The 23,501-nt window shown below is 35.6% G+C and overlaps 1 protein-coding gene across 1 annotated transcript in view; it reads left to right on the top strand.

The window, feature by feature from the left end:
• The window catches only part of SBF2 (SET binding factor 2), a 452,940-nt gene that overhangs the window by 185,078 nt on the left and 244,361 nt on the right, over positions 1 to 23,501 (top strand). Inside the window, 1 exon segment of the mRNA XM_040630773.1 lies at positions 10,036 to 10,173. Within this exon segment, the coding sequence (XP_040486707.1) occupies positions 10,036 to 10,173 (138 nt within the window).

Genomic DNA, 23,501 nt, shown 5'->3' with positions numbered 1-23,501 from the left:
ATCATTTGTTTCCAGGTTATGCTAAGGTCTTAAAGAAAGCTGGAGCTGAACAAAGACAGATAACATCCTGAAAAGGAATCCCCATATGCACGATTCCCAGATATGTTGTAAAATTTGTTTGAGCATGATCTGTGTGAAATGATGAGGGTCAGGTTGAAGGGAATAGTCAAAAACATAAGGTGTTGCAAATACATTCATTTATGTTTGAAAACAATTGTCAACCTATATAGTATATTCATTGATGATATCACTCTAAATAGATGTTTCCTCGGTGACTTAAAAAAGGAGGACAGAATGATGGCCAATCAGTTATGACAGTCAATTCTGAACAGTTTCGGTTTTGCACCTGTGATAGCATTTTTTTTTCCTGTTTGCCAGTATCTTCACTGGGGAGAGCAAAATCCTGATTTTATCCTGTTTGTTTAATGCTTATCATTTTGCTTACTATCTTTTAGTGACTATTCTGTTTCCAGCTGTCTAAACATTTTCTCACATTCCTGTCAGAAATGTGACTCGAGCTCAGGTTCAAGAATTGTAGTGTCCACTCCCTCATTGTTTATTACTTCCTCAGCGCACTTTCAGTTAAGATTTGAAGTGGGTGAACCAGCTAGCATTATTATATTTTAATCTAAATCCTATGAGGAATACTTCTCATTAAACAGTGGGATCATGTCTTCATACCCCAAATTCTATTATTACTTTATCTTTTGATACAGTGAATTTGGAAAGTAGGCATTTTAACTGGAGGTTAAATTTCTTTTGAATTTAAAATCCTTTGAAGATCAAAACCTTAAAAATCCTTTAAAATTCTTGAAATTTAAAATCCTTTGAAAAAACATTTTTGTAAACTCAATTGTGTGAAGTATTGTTTATTTTCTGAGTATTTGCATATTCTTTTCATTTGAATATTTCACTTCATTCATTTGAAATTTCCCATGAAGTATATGGATTTTTTTTTTTAGAGGGGGAAGGATGGTGGGAGAAGGAGAGAGAATCTTAAGCAGGCTCCGTGCTCCGTGCAGAGCCTGAAGGAGGGCTCGATCTCACAGCCCTGAGATCATGTCCTGAGCTGAAATCAGGAGTCCGACGCTTAACTGACTGAGCCACCCAGGTGCCCCTATTTAAATGCATAATATAAAATAATTCCTTTGTTGCTGTAATTTCATGTGTGAAGTAAGAGATCTCATGTATAACCAGTATCTCGTTGACTATCTTGACAGCATCTTTGTGCAAAATTTAGTAAAATATATCTGACAGGCCTGTCATGACTCACCATTACTATCTTAACTGTGGTCACATCAAGCTTAGTTTTGACGTACTTAATGAATCTGAAAAGTGATCCTTGGGATTTCCCAGAAGTTTTATTGTTAATACTTTTTTTCTTATCAGAATTTTAACAGAATCCCCTTTATAATGTAAACAGTGAGGCCATTTAAGTAACTAAGGAGATCTTACTACCCAAACTTTCATGTTCTCCTTTGGGATGTTTTATATTTATTATTTTCTGTTAGAAGAAGAAATTTTACTACAGGCTTCATTTTTTTGAGAGATAAATTAAAGCTCACAGTAAGATGTATCTCGGTGAGTTGTAAATTTTTAGATGTGGATGAAGGTCTTGGAAATATTCAAGGTGAGACTCCTCCAAGGAATCTTCTATAATATTTCACTTTTGAGAGATCATTCAAATTAATCACAGTAATACTGTGGACATATTTGGTTATTCTGTAACATTTTTATTATATTCTGTGTATATATAAAATATTTGAGAAAAGTGGACATAGTAAGAATTATTTTCTAGTTTAAGCTGTAAAATGTTTGATCGTTCCTTTAAGTGATAGACCTACTTGCTTATGAAAGTTATTTGTGAACTCTATGACTGGTACCTTTGAATTGAGATGTCAGTATATTCAATAAAATTAGAAATAACATAAAGAGATTTAGCTTAATCCTTATTGGAAACCTAATGATTTCATTTAAGGTTTGTGAAAATACATAGTAATTCTATAGCCAATAGCTTTTAATGCCATTTGCCAAGCCTAATGATCAGCTAATAATGAATTACAGACCTCTAAGAGAATGGTATTATTTGTTATTAATCCACAGAACAGATTCTCTTTGTATCAGAAGAGTTGTTTGTTGAACAAGTGGACTCGATGATTCAGGCTCTATCATGATATTTTATAGCCCAAGATCAGACATTTTTCTTTTTTTTTTTGATTGTGAAACTCATTTTAGAAAATGATGTGTATCTAATTCTGGAAAGAAGTTTGGTTGAGAAAGAGTAAGAAGGTTTTGAAAAACACCTCTGGGTTTTCTTGTAACCTGGTAAAACTTCCTAGTTCTACCAAGGATTATACCTTTCTGCTATTCAAGTAGCTTAAGCCAAGGTTAGTTACGTGCTAATACCTAGTTCACTAAAATAGCAGGTCTCACACTTTTATGTCTCACACTTCATACTTTTAAAAATTACTGAGTATCCTCAAAGAGTTTTGTTTATGTCATTTTATCTATTCATTTATGTATTAGAAATTATAATTAGAGGGGCGCCTGGGTGGCTCAGTCGTTAAGCGTCTGCCTCTGGCTCAGGGCGTGATCCCAGGGTCCTGGGATGGAGCCCCGCATAGAGATCCCTGCTCTGCTGGAACCCTGCTTCTTCCTCTCCCACTCCCCTTGCTTGTGTTCCCTCTCTCGCTGCCTGTCTCTCTATCAAATAAATAAATAAAATCTTAAAAAAAAGAAATTATAATTAGAAAGTTTAGAATGATTTATTATTCATTTAAAATAACAGTAAACCATCACATATTAAATAGCGTATTTTTTATAAAGGAATAACTAAATAGCATATTTTTATAAAGAAATAACTATACTTTCCAAAACAAGAAATTGGGAAAAGAGTGGTATTGTTTTGTATTTTTATAAATATCATTGATATTGGCTTACTAAAAGACACCTGGATTCTCATACCTGCCTCTGCATTCAAGCTCTTGAAATATGATGTTTTGATTAAAGTACACTAAGAAAATCAGGTCTCACAAATACGTAGTTGGAAAAAGGAGGAGTATTTTAATAGCTTTTTAAGATAATTATGGGAACTCTTATTTGAATACTATACTAAAACTCAACAAGTAGTAATTTCTTAAAGATTAGATGCAATGTGAAATCCATAAACACATCAACGAACTTTTCATACTGTTACATTAAAATCTCTTGGTATACTTAGCGCTTTGAACAGGTCTTTTATCCATGTATGATTTTATAACATCACACATTGGTTATTTTGCAAATAGGAATCAATGAGTTATGCAGATCTTCCAAATACTGACACATACTAATATACAATATTGTAAATATTACATTAATGTTACTGTCACATTCATCAGAAATGCAAAAGCTGTGAGACTCATGATTGTGCTTGAAAGCTTGTTTATCATTGGTAACACACACCTCAGATCCTTATCTTAAAATGACAGACCCACTTCATTTATTTAGAGACAATGTCTGCCATATACGTGAATCTGTATAAGCATGTTTGTCTGTCAATTATTCTTTCCAGTAAAAAATGGTAGGGAAAAAAGGCAAGCTAGTTCAGCTCACAACTTAAACAACACAAGTAGTATTTCTCTGAACAACTATCATACTTCTATACGCAGCAAAAGTGCTTTATATCTACCTAGTATTTGAAACGCAGACTATTTAAAAAGTTGTATACTCAAGGGTCGAGTTATAATGAAATTAAACCACTTATTGCTTCATCAGGGACATTTTAAACTGAAACTGACTTTTTAAAAAATTTTTTTAATTTTTAATTTTTTTAAGATTTTATTTATTTATTTGACAGAGAGACAGCCAGCGAGAGAGGGAACACAAGCAGGGGGAGTGGGAGAGGAAGAAGCAGGCTCATAGTGGAGGAGCCTGATGTGGGGCTCGATCCCATAACGCCGGGATCACGCCCTGAGCCGAAGGCAGACGCTTAACGACTGAGCCACCCAGGCGCCCTTGACTTTTTTTTTTTTTTAAACTGCTGATCTGTAGCTATGAAGAATACAGTGACTGCAAGTATAATTTGGGGCTTGCCGCTTTCATTTCTGTTAAGGTGCCAGCAGTTTTACCTGCCATTACTTTAGCATCATCAATGTAAATGTCAACAAAGTGAAAGGAACCACGAATTCTTGGTATTATTATGAAAATAGTTCTTACCACTGGGACCCCTCTGATTCTGTGTACCACACGTTGAGGGCTGCTATTCTAGAGTAAAAAATCTATGATGGCCACAAGAACTTGGATAAATGGATTGTTAAAGACAAATATACACATAAAGAAATGACAAGTCAACTTTTCTGTACCAAATTAGTAGAATAGGTAATAAGTTCTAGGGAGATATATAAGAAGAAAAGGTTGTTGCTATTATAATTACTTATTATAATAAAAATGTATAAAAATGGTTTTGGAACACGGGAGAGGAACTTCTTGATTTTTGGGTCTGGAGGTGCTGGAGATAACTGGGAATTACAGAGAAGTGTTCTCAGAACAAATGATACTTGAATAGCTATTTCAAAATAAAAATGTCATAAAGAAATATGTTTTCACTTATTTGCTAATTAGTGTATTTTTAAGCTTTTCATGCTATTTCTTTATTCCTGTAACATTTGCTTGTGGAAATGAGTCTGGTAGAATTTTTCTACTGGTAGAGAAGCTCTGAACATGATTAATGTCTCTCTCCAAATGTAGGAAATTATCCGGATCTCTCTTTTTAATGTCTCATTAGACTCAGTCAAGGAAGCAATGAGGCACTGAAAGGAGGGGCAGATTTAGAAGAAACGATACAGAAAGAGAAAGAAAGTGTTACAGATCTGATGACAGAAACTAAAGCTGGATCCAAGGGGGTGATGTTTACCTCACTGGACTGTATGCCAGGGGCTGTTCTCAGCACTGTGCACGTGTTAACTCATGTACACTTCCCAAGAGTACTAGCAGGTGCGTACTCATAGTCTGCCTTTTACAGATGAGGACATTGAGGCACTGAGGGGTTAAATAAAATGCTCAAGATTACACAGTTGTTGAGCAGAATAGCAGAAGGTAATCTGGCACAGAGAGCTGCTGTATTGATAAACTCATTTCTGTTTTTGTTCTCTCTCTTGAACAATACTGATAATCAAGGTATCTTGTTTTCTTCAGATTTTTGAAAATGGACTTCACTTTTTTTCTTCCCTTACACTTTTGGAGACTAAGAAAAGCAGTTTTAGATTCATAGCAAAATGAAGCGGAGAGAACTGAGAGTTCCTATATGCTCCCTGTTCTCAAAGCACACAGCCTCCCACACTATCAGTATCCCCATCCACAGTGGTACATTTGTTACAATGGATGAACCTACATTGATTGACATATCATTATTACCCTAAGTCCATAATGTACATTAGCGTTCACTCTTGGTGTTATACATTCTATAGGTTTTGACAGAAGTATAATAGCATGTATCCACCATTATAGTATTGCACAGTATTATATATATAGTATTACACAGTATTATGGAAGTATACTATATTGTGCATATAGTATTCTACAGGTGCCATAACCTGAAAATCCTCTGTATTCTGCCTATTCATGTCTCTGCAATGCCCTCAATTTCAGATAACCCTTAATCTTTTTGCTCTCTCCATAGTTTTGCATTTTTCGGAATGTCATGTAGTTGGAATCATACCATATATAACCCTTTTGGATTGAGGTCTTTCATTTAGTAATATATATATAAGGTTCCTCCATGCCTTTTCATGGCTTCTTTTTAGCACTAAATAATATTCCATTGCCTTGAATGTGTCACAATTTATCTATCCATTCATCTACTGAAAGATATTTTGGTTGCTTTCAAGTTTTGGCAATTATGAATAAATCTGCTATAAACATCCATGCATTAGGTTTTGTGAATTTATGTTTTGAGGTAAATACCAAGGAGCACAATTGCTGGATTGTATATTAAGAATATGCTTAGTTTTTAAAGAAACTATCATGCTGTCTGCCCAGAGTGGTTGTCCATTTTGCATTCCTACCAGCAATGAATGAGAGTTCCTGTTGTTCTACCTTTTTTTTTTTTTTTTTTTTTTTTTTTTAAGATTTCATTTATTTATTTGACAGAGAGAGAGACAGCCAGCGAGAGAGGGAACACAAGCAGGGGGAGTGGGAGAGGAAGAAGCAGGCTTCCAGCAGAGTAGGGAGCCCGATGTGGGGCTCGATCCCAGGACCCTGGGATCATGCCCTGGGCCGAAGGCAGATGCTTAACAACTGAGCCACCCAGGCGCCCCTGTTGTTCTACATTCTTGTCAGTATTTGGCATGGCCAGTTTTTTGGATTTTGGCCGTGGTAATAAACATGTATTGATATCTCATCGTTATTTTAATTTACAATTCTGTAATGACTTAGGATGTTGAATGTCTTATCATATGCTTTTTTTTTTTCTGTGTATCTTCTTTAGTGAGGTACCTGTTCAGATCTTTTTCCTATTTTTTAATTGAGTTGTTCATTTTCTTATTGTTGACTTTTAAGAATTCTTTGTATATTTTGGATGACTATACATTATTTAGTATGTCTTTTGCAAACTTTTTTCCCAGTCCTTTCTTGGCTTGTCTTCTCCTTTTCTTTTTTTTTAATGTCCAGGCTGCTGTTCAGATTGCTTTTTTTTTTTTTTTTTAAGATTTTATTTATTCATTTGAGACAGGGTGGGGGAAGCACAGAGGTACAGTAAGAGGGGGAAGCAGACTCCCTGCTGAGCAGAGAGCCTAACATGGGGCTTGATCCCAGGACCCTGAGATCATGACCTGAGCTGAAGGCAGATGCTTAACTAACTGACTGAGCCACCCAGGTGCTCCAATTGTCTTCTCATTCTGTTGATGGTATCTTTCACACAGCAAAAGTTTTTTTTTTAATGAAATTTTTTATTATGTTTTGTTAGTCACCATACAATATATCCTTAGTTTTTGATGTAGTGTTCCAACAGCAGAAGTTTTTAATTGTAATGAAGTCTCACTTATCAATTATTTCTTCCATGGTTTATTGTTTTGGTGTTTTATCTAAAAAGTTATTGCCAAAACCAAAGGTCATCTTAATTTTTTCCTATATTATCTTCTGGGAGTTTTATAGTTTTGTGCCTTGAACATTTAGGTGTATGATCCACTTTGAGCTAATTTTTATGAAGAGTGTAAGGTCTGTCTATATCTAGATTCATTTTTTTCTATATGAATATCAGGTTATTTCAGCATCATTTCTTTCCCACTGCATTGCTTTGCTTCTTTGTCAGAGTTGCCTGTGTTTGGGTATACTATTTCTGGTCTCTATTCCATTTGATCGACCTGCATGTCCCTTCTTTCACCAATACTACACTGTCTTGATTACTCTAGCTTTTTATTAAGTCTTTAAGTCAGATAATGTCTTGTTCTTTGACTTTATTCTTTTTCTTCAGTATTATGTTGGCTCTTCTGGATCTTTTGCCTCTCTCTGTAAACTTTAAAGTCAGTTTGTCATTATCCACAAAATAACTTGCTGGGATGTTGATTGGGAGTGCATTGAAGTATAGATCAATTCTGGAAGAACTGATACTTGACAGTATTGTGTCTTCCTATCCATGAACATGGAATCTCTCTCTCTCTTTAGTTCTTCTTTGATTACTGCCCTTAAAGTTTTATAGTTTTCCTCATGTAGATCTTGTACATATTTTGTTAAATTTAACCTAAGTATTTAATTGAGGGATGTTCTAATTTCAATGGTAATGTATTTTTAATTTCAAACAGCACTGGTTCATTTGTTGATTTATAAGAAGGCAGTTGACCTTTGTATATGAACCTCGTATCCTGGAATCTCGCTATAATTGATTACTTTCAAGAGCCTTTTTGTTGATCCTTTCAGATTTTCTACATAGACAGTCATGTCATTTTTGAACAGACAGTTATATTTCTTTCTTCCCAATCTGTACACTTTTTATTTCCTTTTTTGTCTAATTGCATTAGTTAGGACTTCCAGTACGATTTTGTAGAGTTGTGATGATAGGGGACTTCCTTTCTTTGAGAAAGCTTCTAGCTTTTTATCATTAAGTATGACATTAGTTGTAGGATTTTAGTAAATGTTCTCTATCGAGTTAAGGAACTTCCACTCTATTCTTAGTTTGATGGGGGTTTTATCATGAATGGGTGTTGGATTTTCTCAAATGCTTTTTCTGCATGTATTGATATGCATGTGATTTTTTTCTTATCTGTCTTCTTAATGTTTTTAATTTACTTTCAGATGTTGAATCAGCCTTGTGTACCTGGACTAAATCCTACTTGGTTGTAGTTTATAATTCGTTTCATATATTGTTGGATTCAACTTGTAAATATTTTGTTGAGGGTTTATGCATCTGTGTTCATGAGGGAAATTGATCTGTAGTATTCTTATGATTTTTTTTTCTGCTTTTGCTATTAGAGTAATGCTGGCTTCATAGAATGAATCAGGAAGTATTCCCTTGCCTTCTATCTTCTGGAAGAGATTGTAGAGAATTGTATAATTGCTTCATTAAATGTTTAGTGAATTCACCAGTGAACCCATTTGGGCTTGATGCTTTCTATTTTGGAAGATTATTAATTATTGATTCAATTTATTTAATAGATATAGACCTATTCAGATGGTCTATTTCTTCTTGTATGAGTTTTATCAGATTCTGTCTTTTAAGGAATTGATCCATTTCATCTATCCTGTCAAATTGGTAGGCATCGAGTTGTTTGGAGTATTTCTTTATTATCTTTTTCATGTCCATGGGAATCTGTAGTGATGTCTTGTCTTTCATTTCTGATATTAGTAATTTGTATCTTTTCTTTTTTTCCCTTAGATAACTGGTTAGAGGCTTATTGATTTTAATGATCTTTTCAAAGAACCAGCTATGTTTTGTTGATTTTCTGTATTGATTTTTCGTTTTCAATTTCATTGGTTTCTGCCCTAATTTTTATTATTTCTTTTCATCTGCTCTTTGGATTTAATTTACTCTTCTTTTTCTAGCTTCCTAAGATAGAAGCTTTGATTATTGATTTTAGGTCTCTCTTCTTTTAATATATGCATTCAATGCTATAAATTTTCCTTTCAGCACTGCTTTTTCTTTTTTCTTTCTTTCTTTTTTTTTTAAAGATTTATTTATTTATTTATTTGACAGAGAGAGAGACAGCCAGCGAGAGAGGGAACACAAGCAGGGGGAGTGGGAGAGGAAGAAGCAGGCTCATAGCGGAGGAACCTGATGTGGGGCTCGATCCCAGAACGCCGGGATCACGCCCTGAGCTGAAGGCAGACGCTTAACTGCTGTGCCACCCAGGCGCCCCTCAGCACTGCTTTTTCTGAATCTAAAAAATGTTAATAAGTTGTATTTTCATTTAGTTAGAAATATTTTTCAAATTTCTCTTGAGATTTTGTCTTTGACCCATGTATTATTTAGAAGTGTGTTGTTTAACCTCCAAGTATTTTGGGATTTTTTCAGCTATTTTTCTGTTACTAGTTCAGTTCTTTTATGGTCTAAGAGCATACATGGTATGTTTTCTATTCTTTAAAATATATTAATGTACATTATAGCCTATAATGTGGTTTATCTTGATGAACAAGATATCTTTTTCATTATATTGAATTGAAGACTTAGATTAATGAAGGAATTTTAAAATAATTCTGTTTTCCATCAGTGATAGATACTTAGCACTTTATCTTCAACTCATTTCATGATTTGTTCTAAAGGGGGGCAAGTTTTTCATTTATGGTGATTTGTTTCTACATATGCCAATCTATGTCTCAGAATGAGTGGCATCTGTGGAAAATCTAGGCTGTCCTCATTAAATATATATGTACATTAGAGAAAGTACATTATAAATATGTACTTAAAAATATATATATATATTGGCTTAGGTAACATCACATTAGCTGGAATTTTTTTTTCTTTTTTACAATGGAGGGATATTTAACATATCACAAAAATTTATAAGTAATAAATTTTCTTTATACTTTTAAAATGTGACAATTTTTTTTTTTAATCCCATTTAGTTTTGTCAGCCTGGTGGGTGGCAGCTGTCCAGAGAGAGGAAGCAGCCGACGTTTTTTGTGGTGGTCCTGACAGATATTGACTCAGATCGACATTACTGCTCGTGTCTAACCTTCTATGAAGCAGAAATCAATCTTCAGGTACAACAACTTTTCTAGCCAAAGGAACAACACTTGGAAATCTTTTTTTTTAATGCCATATTTGTTTTTGTTAGAACTGTAAGTTTAAATTCATTGGGCTACTTTAGAAAGACTGACGTACTATACTGTTGAAGAAGAGAGGAAGAAGGTAAACTTTGTTTTAAAATATTGATCATAATCTGAATATTTACAAGAATAGTGTATTCATGAATTGGTTTATTAGGAAGATTCGTATCCTCTCATGGAGAAACTGATTTTCCCTGTCAGTCCTTTTCCTGAGAGGTCTTTTACATAATATAGAGCGTATAATCAGAATGTTTATAAATCACCTATCACAATGCTTCATATTATTTTTTAAGTACCCAACTAAATGTCAAGTCATTAGGGAGTATCAACATGACAGGACTGAAATTCATATGCTAGAACCATAGCAATGAAAAATACTAGGTTTCTCAGAGTACTTGTTGGGGTTCTCAGTTTCAGATAACTGCATCTACTTTCTCTAATATATACCTAAAAGGATTTATGACAATATATTGGGCAGCTTGTGTAATTTCATGGGTCAGGGGTGAGCAGGGAACCAATTTTGGGTACTAGGAATTGCCTAGCTTGGGTCTGTTTTAGTAGAAACCATACTTTTCTACCTTTGACCACTTGGCACTTACGATGTTGGGTATTAGACAATATAACCTTTCCATGTTGCCCTAGAAATCTAACCTTTCATATGCAGCCTATCTATCTTACACTGGTGACTTCTGCTATAAATCTCATATAGGTTGTTTCCTTGTGGAAGTCAGATTGCATGCAGATCCCACCCCTTGGAAAGGAATAAAAAACTTTGTTGTTGTTGTTACGCATTTGTTTGTTTGTTTTGCTTTCAAAGCTCTATAGTACAAGACGGAAACTATAAAAGAGTTTGGAGGATGTTGAGTAAGCCAATTTGCATTATCTGCAGTACTTTCTGCTACATGTAGATGAATGAGTATCACTGCCAGGGTAAAGGATTGGCTTGCTTTCTAAAATGGCCTTACAAAGAAGCATTTGTGGTTTGGGTTACTTTAATTTAGACTCTAATATCTGAATTTTTCTAGATGCAGAAATCTGAATTTGCAGTACAAGAGGTGATGTCACCTTTAATGACACAGACTTATATTATCCACATTAATTAGACCGATGTACTAAAACCAGCATGCTAGTTTATTAATTTACAGTGATAAATTAAAAGGTTACATAGAACAAAATATGCATCATCTGTATTATCAATACATTCTCTCTTTGTTGTCAGATCTTTGTGGGAGGCCATATCAAAATGTGAAGCATTTTGGTTGTGGCATCAAACTAAGGAATATTTTATGTCAAATATTTAGTGCCTGCTGGACTAACATAGCCCATTGTTTCTATTTGAAATTAGAGATTATATTGTTAATGGGGACAAAAACTTAGAAGTCAGTGACAATAGCCATTTCTATCCTGGGTAGTGTTTGAGTGGATGTTGCCAACAATTAATAATCAAATTCCCATTTTTGATCAATTTAGTCTAAAAGTGTTCTCAAGCCAAAAGCCTCTCTGTCTCTTTTAGGTGACCCTTCATTTCTATGTTGATCTTCAGAATTTAAGTTAGTTCTGAGAATGTAGTATTTTCTTTTATTTCTCTATTCTTGACAATACCTCTTCACAATTCCCTAGAATTGCCCAATGAAGCTAACTGTGATTATTCAAGTTCTTCCTTCTTTCTCCTTCACAACAAACACCTCTTGCCCCAGAATAACTGGCAGAAAAGTAATACATTAAGACAATGTAAGGGGTTTCTACCTTGTCAGTAGTGACATAGCAAACTCCTAAACTCAGTCCCTCCCACAGACACACCAAATCTACAGCTACCATGGAGTGATTCCCTCTGAAAGAAATCTGGAAACTAGCTGAACAACTCACATTGCTCAATCAAGAAAATACCCACATCAAAGTGAGTAGGAAAGGCTAAGACAGACTCTTACCATAAATCCTACCCCTCGCACAGTGACATTGGGAAGGAATTTACAACTTCCAGCTTTTCCCTGAGGCATAAAGCGTTTGGACCCAACATCTAGCCCCAACTTTTAAGACTTGTGCCTGAGGGATGGGCATCCAAAACACCTAACTTTGAAAGCCAGTGGGGCTAATGTCCATGAGACCCACCAGACTATAGCAAACAACTAGAATTCTTAACAGGTTCACAAAAATTCACTGTGGCTATCCCCCAGGGCTCAGCATGAAGAGAACAGAGAGAAATGTCCATCTCCCAGTCTTTCCCCGAAAGAGTCCTATTTGCATACTTTAAAAGTTGCTGCCTTAGGGTCAGGTTTCTAATTTAGCATATCTCTGAGGACCTCACTGGAGACTAGGGAGGCTAGCAGGTGTCATCTCTGTGTTGTCTCTCTGGACCACTTCAGTTCACCAGTTTTCCCCTAGAAAGAACTTGTGCACATGTCTGGCATTTCATATTTGCAGTTGCTGCCCAAGGAATGCACCATTTTAATCTCCTGGCTTTCATAGCCAGGAAGGCTTAAGCCGTTAGCTCCCACAGGACTTTAGCAAAGAAAGTAAATTCGTAACTGGCCATCCCCACCCAGGACTCAGTGCAGAAGGAGCAGACAGAAATACCCATCTTCAGGTCTTTTGCTAAAAGATGTATATTTGCATACATTAAAAGCTGCTTCCTGAGGGCCTGGCTTTTAGTCAGTCTGAATCTAGTTGGGGATCTTTCTCTTTAGCACACTGACAGGTCTTGATACAGCCTCAACTACAGGAAACATTAAGAATAAGGTAGTCTGCTTGACAGTCACAGAGGCTTAAGAGACAACCAAGAACCATGGTAAGATTGAATGATAAGTTTCATCCTCTTATAAGAGGCCACTTCTTCTAGATTAGAGGGATGTCTGTTTTATTGAATGCATAGAAACTAACAAAGAAAGTCAAGGAAAATGAAGAGATAGAAACATGTTCCAAACGAGAGAACAAAATAAAACCTCAGAAAAAGGAGAAATGGAAATAAGAGATTTACCGGATAAAAGGTTCAAAATAATTACCATAAAGAGGGTCACTTAGCACAGGAGAAGAATGAATGAACAAGGTCAGAATTTTAACCAAATATAAGAAAGTACCAAATAAAAGTCACAGAGCTGAAGCGTAGAGTAACTGCACTGAAAAATACCAGAGGGCTTAACAGCAGACTAGATGAAGGAGAAGAAAGGATCAGTGAACTTGAGGACAGGGCAGTGGAAATCACCCAATCAAAAGAGCAAAAAGAAAAAAGAATGAAAAAGAGTGAAGATAGCTTTAAGGACTTATATGACAGCATCAAGTAGACCAACATTCACAATTTAGGTATTTCAGAAGGAGAAAAGAGAGAGAAAGGGGCAGAAAACTTATTTGAAGAAATAATGGTTAAAACCTTTCCTAACTTGGGGAAGGAAACAGACATCGAGGTCCACAAAGCCCATGGAGTTCCAATAAAGATGAACCCAAAGACACCAATACCAAGACACATTATAATTGAGTGTCAAGAGTTAAGGACAAGGAGAGCATCTTAAAAGTGGAAGAGAAAAGTAACTTGTTCATACAAGGGATCCCCCATGCCTATGAGCAGATTTCTCAGCAAAAACTTTGTGGGCCAGTAGGGAGTGGCAAGATACATTCAACCAAGAATATTCTACCTGGCAAAGCTGTCCTTCAGAATTGAAGGAGACATAAACAGTTTTCCAGACAAAAACTAAAGAAGCTCATCACACTAGACTGGCCTTAGAAGGAATGTTAAAGGGAGTTAAGCTGAAATGAAAGGGTACTAATTAATAACAGGAAAACATATTAAAGTATATATCTTACTTGTAAAAAATATCTAATGTAAATATGGTGAGTTAATCACTTACAAAGTCTAGTATGAAGGGATTAAAAGACAAAAATAATGGGCCACCTGGGTGGCTCGGTTGAGCGTCTGACTCTTGATTTCAGTTCAGGTCATGAACTTAGGGTCATGAGATCGAGCCCCGTGTCAAGCTCCATGCTCAGCATAGAGTCTGCTTGTACCTCTCCCTCTCCTCCTCCTTCTCTCTCTCTCTCTCTCTCTCTCTCAAGTAAATAAATAAATAAATAAAATCTTTTACAAAAAGACAAAACTAGTAAATAACTACAAAAACTTATTAATGGATACATAAGATTAAAAAAAAAGATGTAAATTATGACCTCAAAACACATAAATTGGGTATGGGGGGGAGTAAAAATGTAAAGCCTAGAATATGTTCTAATGTAAGTTGTTATCAACTTGAAATAGACGGTTATAAATTGTTTTATGCAAACCTCATAGTAACCACAAGCAAAAACCTTTAGTAGATACAGGAAAGATAAAGAGAATGGAACCCAAGCATGCCACTAAAGAAAAACATGAAGTCACAAAGAAAGAGAGCAAGGGAAGAAGGAAGGAACAACGGAATTACAGAATATCCAGAAAACAAGGAACAAAATGACATTAGTAAATACAAACTGATCAGTAATTACTTCAAATGTAGCCAGATTAAGTTCTCTAATCCAAAGATTTAGTTGGCTGAATGGATTAAAAAGAATAAGACCCAACTAAATGCTACCTACCAGAGACTCACTTTTGCTTTAAAGATAGGCACAGACTGAAAGAGAAGGGATAGAAAAAAATATGCCCCTGCAAATGGAATCCAAAAGAAAGCTATAGTAGCTATACTTGTCTGACTAAATAGACTTTACTTTTTTTAAGATTTACTTATTTACTATATATAGAGAGAGCCTCTTGCAAATGAGCAGAGGGGCAGAGAGAGAGAATCTCAAGCAGACTCCCCACTGAATGCAGAACCCGATGTGGGCTCGATCTCACAACCCTGAGATTATGACCTAAGCCAAAACCAAGAGTGGTACGCTTAACTGACTGAGCCACCCAGACCACCCGGCCCCATCATTTTTTAAGGCATTTTTAATTTTTTTATTTTAATTTTTTAATTTTTATTTATTTTTATTTATTTGACAGAGAAAGCCAGTGAGAGAGGGAACACAAGCAGGGGGAGTGGGAGAGGAAGAAGCAGGCTCCCAGAGGAGGAGCCTGATGTGGGGCTTGATCCCAGGACTCTGGGATCACGCCCTGAGCCGAAGGCAGACGCTTAATGACTGAGCCACCCAGGCGCCCCTTAAGGCATTTTTTAAACTTTGTGTCATAATAAGCTGATCCAGGGTCATCTTACTCCTTCCTTGCCCTCGGCCTTGAACTCAGCCATTTTTCCGAGGAGCCTTGGCTTGTTTGAGTGGAGAATAATATTAGAAACCAAGATGTAGGCTCTTGTGTATTTGGAATCAATGTTTAAATTTTTTTTTCTTTTTAAGCTCAGATATTTGCCCATTTTCCATTTTAAGTGGATCAAAAATTATACTTTACTTAGTTTTTATAATCAATTTACAGAAGGTTAGATTCTGCTTCTTAAGAGTTTTTCCAAGATTCTGAAAATGAAAGTGAGCTGTAAAAGATCTGGGTCCTGAAGAATTGTACCTTGGTAGTTAGGTACTCACCAGAATCATATGATAGCTTCTCTGTGCTCATAAAGTTAATGTTTGGAATTGGTCCCCAAAAATGGCACAAACAATGAGGTAGAATTTGAGAAAATAATATTAAAACTCAGATGATGTTCCTTTCTAGGTCATCATTAATGTTTTTCCCATTTTTGGTGTGAAGTTAACTATGTTCTTTTTTAAAAATGTGTTTTTCTTTTATTTCTGGATCATATCATCGGTTCAAAAATAGATCTTTTTAATTTGCATTTGGTGTGAATTACTTCATACCAAATATACTATGACACATTATTTGGAAGCCTGAAGAGGAGGAACTTAGGGACACACACCATCCTAAGTATAATTGTATAACTTTAAAAATGTTGGCTCTTTTCTTTCCAGGATACAGTAACACTGTCAGTAATCACAAGCAAAATCTTTGCATTAAACTTTTGAAAGCATGTTCCCAAAATTATTCAACTAGACAATATGATTGTAAATATTTTTATGTAATCAGTAAAACAAGATAAATGTAAGGTTGCTTTTTATGGCTTATCTAAAATATGATAGACCTGTCTAAATTTTTTATTTAGTTGTATCTTTTTAAAGTCTTTTTAATGTGTTTATAAATGTGTTTATGAACCAATAATAATGATGAAATTCACAGTGAAGACATTTGGTATGTCACCAAATTGTCAAAGGATTGGAGGGGGAAATGATTGAAGGTACATTGGAGAAGATGAGGAATAAAGAAGGAGGTACATAGAAGGAATAGGATATGTTTCTTTATCTCAATTGGCTTAAAATCTAGTGTGTGAGGCAAAACCAAAATTTTAGTATAAAGATACTCTTAAGTATCTATGCTAGGTACCAGTTCAGGATGGAGTTAATAACTGAAGACAGGGCAGCTGAAATAAGTCCTACAGATTTTAAAGGACTCAGTGGCATTTAAAAAATCAGAAGGGGGAATGAACCATGAGAGACTATGGACTATGAGAAACAATCTGAGGGCCTCAGAGGGGAGGGGGGTGGGGGAATGGGATAGACCGGTGATGGGTAGTAAGGAGGGCACGTATTGCATGGTGCACTGGGTGTTATACACAACTAATGAATCATCGAGCCTTACATGGGAAACCGGGGATGTACTGTATGGTGACTAACATAATATAATAAAAAATCATTAAAAAAATAAATAAATAAACTTACGGACGGTAAGTGAATTCTGAAAGGACAATGGAGCAGGGCAGATATGCACAGCGCCAACCACTCCTGGCTACACCCATTCACATAGAAGGTCCACAGAGCCCCGGGAGCACACAATCCCCACGGACACAACGGGAAGGCGATAGCAGGACTGGAAGTGAACACAAAGTAGGTATGTCGCATCCACTACTGGGCAAGTGAGGGTGCTGACAGCTGTTCTTAGAACCAGAAATCGCTTCCAGTGCAGAGAGGAGGCACTGGTGTTCTAGGCAGCACAATGAACGAGGGCCACTATCACACGCTCCTGCAGCGGTTACTTCCCTGCTTCTGAGGGCAGTGTATGTCATCCCAGTTCCTGCTAGAATGGCTTCATGGAGGCTGAATTCCAAACCCCAGCCCTTCCAGGAGATACCAAAAGGAGTGTGGGCCATGTGGGGAGCACCAAACCCCACGACCTGGAACAGTGACCCTTCTGTCCCTCTCCCCGTGCCAGGCTTGTGAAGAGTCTCTACATAAACTATGTGGATTTCAATAATAAATATTCATTACTAAAATAAATAAATAAATAAATAAAAAACAAGAGCTAATGAAAGCTTAGAATAAAGGAAATAGAAAGGGCAGTCCAGGCAAAAAGCTTATGGATAGAATAAAAAGATTATCATGTTTATGATACATTGAAGGCTTATCATGTTCCAGGCACTGTGCTAAAAGTTTTATAGCATTCTTATTCCATTTTATTTAATTCACAGGTAGTTTATTCTATTCTCTCAAGAACAGCACCTGGGGGATGCCTGGGTGGCTCAGTCGGTTAAGCATCTGCCTTCAGCTCAAGTCATAATCCCAGAGTCCTGGGACTGAGTCTGGCATCGGGTTCCCTACTCATCAGGGAGTCTGCTGCTCCCTCTCCTTCTGCCCCTCCCCCGAGCTTGTTCCCTCTCTCTCTCAAAAAAAAAAAGCAGCACTTGGTAAGTTTTAACATTCCCATTTTATGGATGAGGCTAAAAGACTTACCCAGGGACCTTCAGGTACTAAGTCAAAAAGCTTGAATCTGTCTGTCTCCAAAGACCAAATACCAATATCAAATACTAAAACATATATTATAAGGCTGCAAAAATTATATCAGTGTGTTACTGGTTCTAGAAAAATTGTCAAGAATAAGACCATATTTGGTCTTATTTATTATTTATTATCAATATCTGACAATGGAAACATTACAAATCAGTGGAATCTGTACATTTTAACAGGTGTTATTTAAATAGTTATTGAACTTTGTGAGAAGAAATAAATTTAAATGCTCATAGTGAAATACAACGATTCCAAATGATTGAGCAATTTATCTGGAAAAATGAAGTAATAAAAATGGATTTCTAAGCTGATCTCTTGTTGGGAACACTTGGAGAAGTGTAGGCAATCACATGAAACATTTGATAGATTTATCTGGAGAACAGCATAGTCATTTTTTCTTTCTCTCTTCCCTCCCCTGGCTATCAAACACTTAAATTGTGCTCATTATAGAAAATTTAGAATATTTTGGGGAAAAAAGTAAGAGAACAGAAAAAAATAATAGACATATTTTGTTTTAATAATAAGGGTTTAAACATTTTTTTAATTAAAAAAAATTTTTTTAAAGATTTTATTTATTTGACAGAGACACAGCGAGAGAGGGAACACAAGCAGGGGGAGTGAGAGAGGGAGAAGCAGGCTCCCCACTGATCAGGGAACCCAATGCAGGACTTGATCCCAGGACCCTGGGATCATGACCTGAGCCAAAGGCAGACGCTTAACGACTGAGCCACCCAGGCGCCCCTGTATTTTTTTTTTTTAAGTTTTATTTGTTTAAGTAATTTCTATACCCAATATGGTGCTCAAACTCACTACCCTGAAATCAAGAGTCAGATAGTCTTCTGACTGAGCCAGTGGGGCACCCCTAACCAAATCTGATTTTAGAGAGATATTTTAATTTTGCTTATAGTAGATATAAAATTTCTGCCCAAATTATGATCCACAGAATACTATTGTTTGTCATCTGAATAAGGCCTACTTTTTAGACCAATATGTCTAATATGACCAAATGTCCTGTGTCTTTATGGAATGCTTCAGTATGCCATGTTATATGATCATTAAAGTTTCAACATGTATTCTTTAAAAAAATAATGCTGAAATCTTGGATCTTAGTGCCCAGCATTTTAAACTTCTAAATTAGGGATTCCAGGGAAGTACCTTGTATTTACATTATGCTTAAATTATGAATTTGTAAACTTAAGTTCTGTGAGCTTATAACTCACCAAATAATATTAATATAATTTTTTCGTCTAAAAACTAATTAAATGTTTTATCATTTCTAATCTTTTTCACCAATTTTAACACATAGTGGAAAAGAACTTTCAAAAGAGCCCATTGACTTTTGTGGTTCACAAAATAATATTCTTGAATTTATGAGAACCTAATTTTGAGTTGGTTAACCTTGTTAGAAAGAAACAAACAAATTTATCTGCAGTTTCCCTACCTCATACGAAAGTTTTTACTCATTGTCTGTTTTTCTTCAGAGATAAAGATTAGCTTAATAGTATTTCCATAATGTTGACATTTGAAGTCAGTCTTAGATGCTCTTAATAATTGTATAAGATATACCCAAGAATTCTTGAGTACTAGCTAACAATTGATTTGAATTAATTATATATTGGGATTAAAGGATGAGGAACATAGTGCAAGTGACCAGATTCTTCAGTTTATGATGATTAATTCATTAACTCCGATTTATTCACTGCGTATTAACTGGAGGGTAAAAGGTGTTTAAAAAAAGATATGCTTAAGAATTACTGAAATAAAAGATGCCAAAAATTAAAGCTTCAACAAATTATCATTATCATGTTTCTTATATTAAAAAGTGTATTACACATTAATCTATTTTATCCGCTAATAATGTGAACATAGGCAACAAACTTAAGTATGCCTAGCCTAAAAATTCAGTGTTTAGCTCATATTTTTTAAAGGTATATAAGGGATAAAGTTAGGAAACTGACATAGGCAGGATAGATATATATTAAAAATTCAAGCTGGTCATGTACATAGCATTCTGCCTTTTTCTAAGCTTGACCTCTTTGGATGCTTTGACTTATCTCATTGTTAGATTTCTTCTTTTCCCTTTCCCTTTACCTCTGACTGTTCTATTTATCCTTTAAGTTCCAGCTCACTGCTATGGGCGTCACTGATTTCCCTGCTCAGAGTTTCTCAAGCACTTTAAATATGAAGTTCAAAATGTTACAGTATTGTTTTGCACTTATTGCTGTTATTTCACCTGTGTTGGTTTTAACACTTAAGCTAAAGTATACATTTCCTGACACAAAGAACTGTACCTTATCCTTCTGTGACCAACCATTCAGTAAGTGTTTAATAAATAAACATACTGATATGTTACTATTTACTTTTTAAACCTTTAAACTTTTTGTTATAAGGATAGTACAAGAGTAAACATTTTAGCAAATTATTTTTCACTAGATATGTGTATATTTTTATGTGGTATATGTCAACCATAATCCCATGACCCAAAGACAAATGCCAAGAAAAATGCTGATTTTTTGGAATATAACCTTCCAGGCCTTTTCTCCTCCATATTAAAAATGTAAACATATTTAACACTGTATACTGTTTACTACTTTTTAAACTTGTTGCATTTAGTATATTCCTATGTCCTATTATAATTACCTTTAATTTGTTTTTATAGCCATTTTTTAATTGAGATATAATTGACTTTATAGCCATTATTTCTAAACAGAACTTTAACTTCTTGCTGTGCTGTTTTTATAATAATGGAGGAAACACTGATTGAAAGAGGAGTGGAACTTGCATTTATTGAGCCTTTAATATATGCAAGGCTTATTGCTTCCGGATTATTCCCCATTCCTCTTCCATCTCCAGCCCCAATCTGTGTCCTTTTTAATTTTCTTTCTTTTTTTTATTTTTTTTAAAGATTTTATTTATTTATTTGACAGAGATAGAGACAGCCAGCAAGAGAGGGAACACAAGCAGGGGGAGTGGGAGAGGAAGAAGCAGGCTCATAGTGGAGGAGCCTGATATGGGGCTCGATCCCACAACGCTGGGATCACGCCCTGAGCCGAAGGCAGACGCTTAACCGCTGTGCCACCCAGATGCCCCCCTTTTTAATTTTCTAACCTCAGTTAATGTCATTACTATCCATCCATGTGTTCAAACAAAAAGCTTAGAGTTACCGTTTACCCTCCCTTTCTTTCATCCTGCACATTCTAGCCATCAGCAAATGCTGTCAATTCTACTTGCAGATTGAATCCTTAATCATCTACTTTTCTTCTATCTCCCAATTCCACTCTACTGTACATCTTGCCTGAGCTACCAGACTTCTAACAATGCCCTTCTATTTCTACTTTTGCAAGCTATTCTCCATTCAGCATTAGAGGGATTTTTTTTCAAAACCGAATTGAGATTACCCTCCTTGCTTAAAACTCTTCAAACAATTTGATAAAAAATGCACAGGGGGGCTCTGGGGGGCTCAGTTCGGTTAGTCTGCTGACTCTTGATTTCGGCTCAGGTCATGATCTCAGGGTCCTGGGATCGAGCCCTACACTGGGCTCTGCACTCGGCAGGGAGTCTGCTTCAGACTTCTCTCTCTCCCACTGCACCCCCTACCCTATTTGTGCACGCTCTCTCTCGCTCTGTCAAATAAATAAATCTTAAAAAAAAATGCACAGAGAACATAAATAGACTTTTTCCCGAAGAAGACATATAGATGGCCAATAGACACATGAAAAGATGCTCAGCATCACTCATCATCAGGGAAATGCAAATCAAAACCACAATGAGATACCACCTTACACCCCTCAGAGTGGCTAAAATCAGAAAGACAAAAAATAACGTGTTGGCAAGGATATGGAAAAAATGGAATCTTTGTGTACTATTAGTAGGAATGTAAACTGGTATAGCCACTGTGGAAAATAGTACAGAGGTCTCTCAAAAAATTAAAAAGAGAAAAACCATATGATCCAATAATTCCACTACTGGGTATTTACCCAAAGAAATGAAAACACTAATTTGAAAAGATATATGCACCTTTGTTTTTACTGCAGCATTATTTACAATAGCCAAGATATTGAAGCAACTAAGTGTCCATCAATAAACAAATGGATAAGGAAGATGTGGGTAATATTCCAGATATACAGTGGAATATCATAGTCATAACAAAGGATGAGATCATGCCATTTGCAACAACATGGATGGACCTAGAGGGTATTATGCTAAGTGAAATAAGTCAGACTGAGAAAGACAAATATCATATGATTTCACTCTTGTGGAATCTAAAAAACAAAACAAATGAATAAACAAACAAAAAGCAGAATCAGACCTATAAATACAAAAAACAAAGTGATGGTTGCCAGAGGAAGGGGGAGGGAGGATGGGCAAAATGGGTGAAGGGGAGTGGAAGATACAGACTTCAAGTTCCTGGAAAAAATAAATCACAGGAATAAAAGTCACAGCATAGGAAATATAGTCAGTGATATTTTGATAGTGTTGTATGGTGACAGATGGTAGCTACACTTGTGGTGAGCAGTAGTTTTCTTTGTAACTACTTTGGTTTTATATGTTCTGGCTGCTTTTGTGCTTCTTAAAATATACCAAACTCCTTTTTACCTCAGGTCCTTTGCATTTGCCTGTGTCTCTGTCTGAACTGTGCTGTCCTGAGATTGTCAGGAGACTAGTTGCTTATTGTCTTGCAGATGTCAGCTCCAACCTCACGGTCTCAGAGAGGCTTTCTCTGACCTCCCTTGCTCTATTTGCCTCCCCAGTCACTCTCCATTGTTCACCTTTTTTTTTTTTTTAATCTCCATAGGACTTAACACAAACGAATTATTTTGCTCATTTGTTTCTTCATCTTTTCATTTGGTCTCCCCTACCAGAATGTGTGCTTCCTAAGAGCAGGGGCTCTGTCACTACTGTATGTTAAATGCACAAACAAGTTTACATATCCTTAATCATTTTTTATAGTTTATATGCCAACATTGTAACCTCTCAATCTCTATTTGCTTGTCCTTTGAGAAGTTTGAATTAGATGTTTTTCTAAGGTCCCTTTTAAAAAGCTTTATACAGACCAATCTCTAGACTCAGACCTTAGTTCTATAAATTTACTACAAGTGTATCTTTGGGTAAATTACTTTACCTCTTGCTATGTAAATTTTTCCACCATGGGTAAGTCATGATAATAGTACCTGCTTCAGAAGGTTGTTGGAAAGGTTTAATGAGATAATGCGTTTACATCTACAAACATATAGATCGATGGAAAGAATATAGATCTTTGTCTCTTTGGTTGACTTCTAAATCCCCATCACTTGCAACCATGTCAGCACATAGTAGGTGCTCAATAAAGGTTTTATTTACTTTAATTTTTATTATGGAAATTCTTAAACATATAGAAAATTTAAGTTAGTGGTATAATGAACTCCATTACACTATATCCACCTTTAAAATTTAAAAAAATAAAAATTACCAGCATTTGTCAATCTTTTAAAATCTAAATCCTTGATTTTTTTTTAGGGCGAGGCATTTTAATGCAAACCCCA

The sequence above is a fragment of the Ursus maritimus genome, unplaced genomic scaffold (genome assembly GCF_017311325.1).
Source record: "Ursus maritimus isolate PB19 unplaced genomic scaffold, ASM1731132v1 scaffold_16, whole genome shotgun sequence".
In the NCBI taxonomy this organism is placed as follows: Eukaryota; Metazoa; Chordata; class Mammalia; order Carnivora; family Ursidae; genus Ursus; species Ursus maritimus.
The sequence above is the reverse complement of the archived record's forward strand: the minus strand, read 5'-3'. Positions and strand labels throughout refer to the sequence as shown.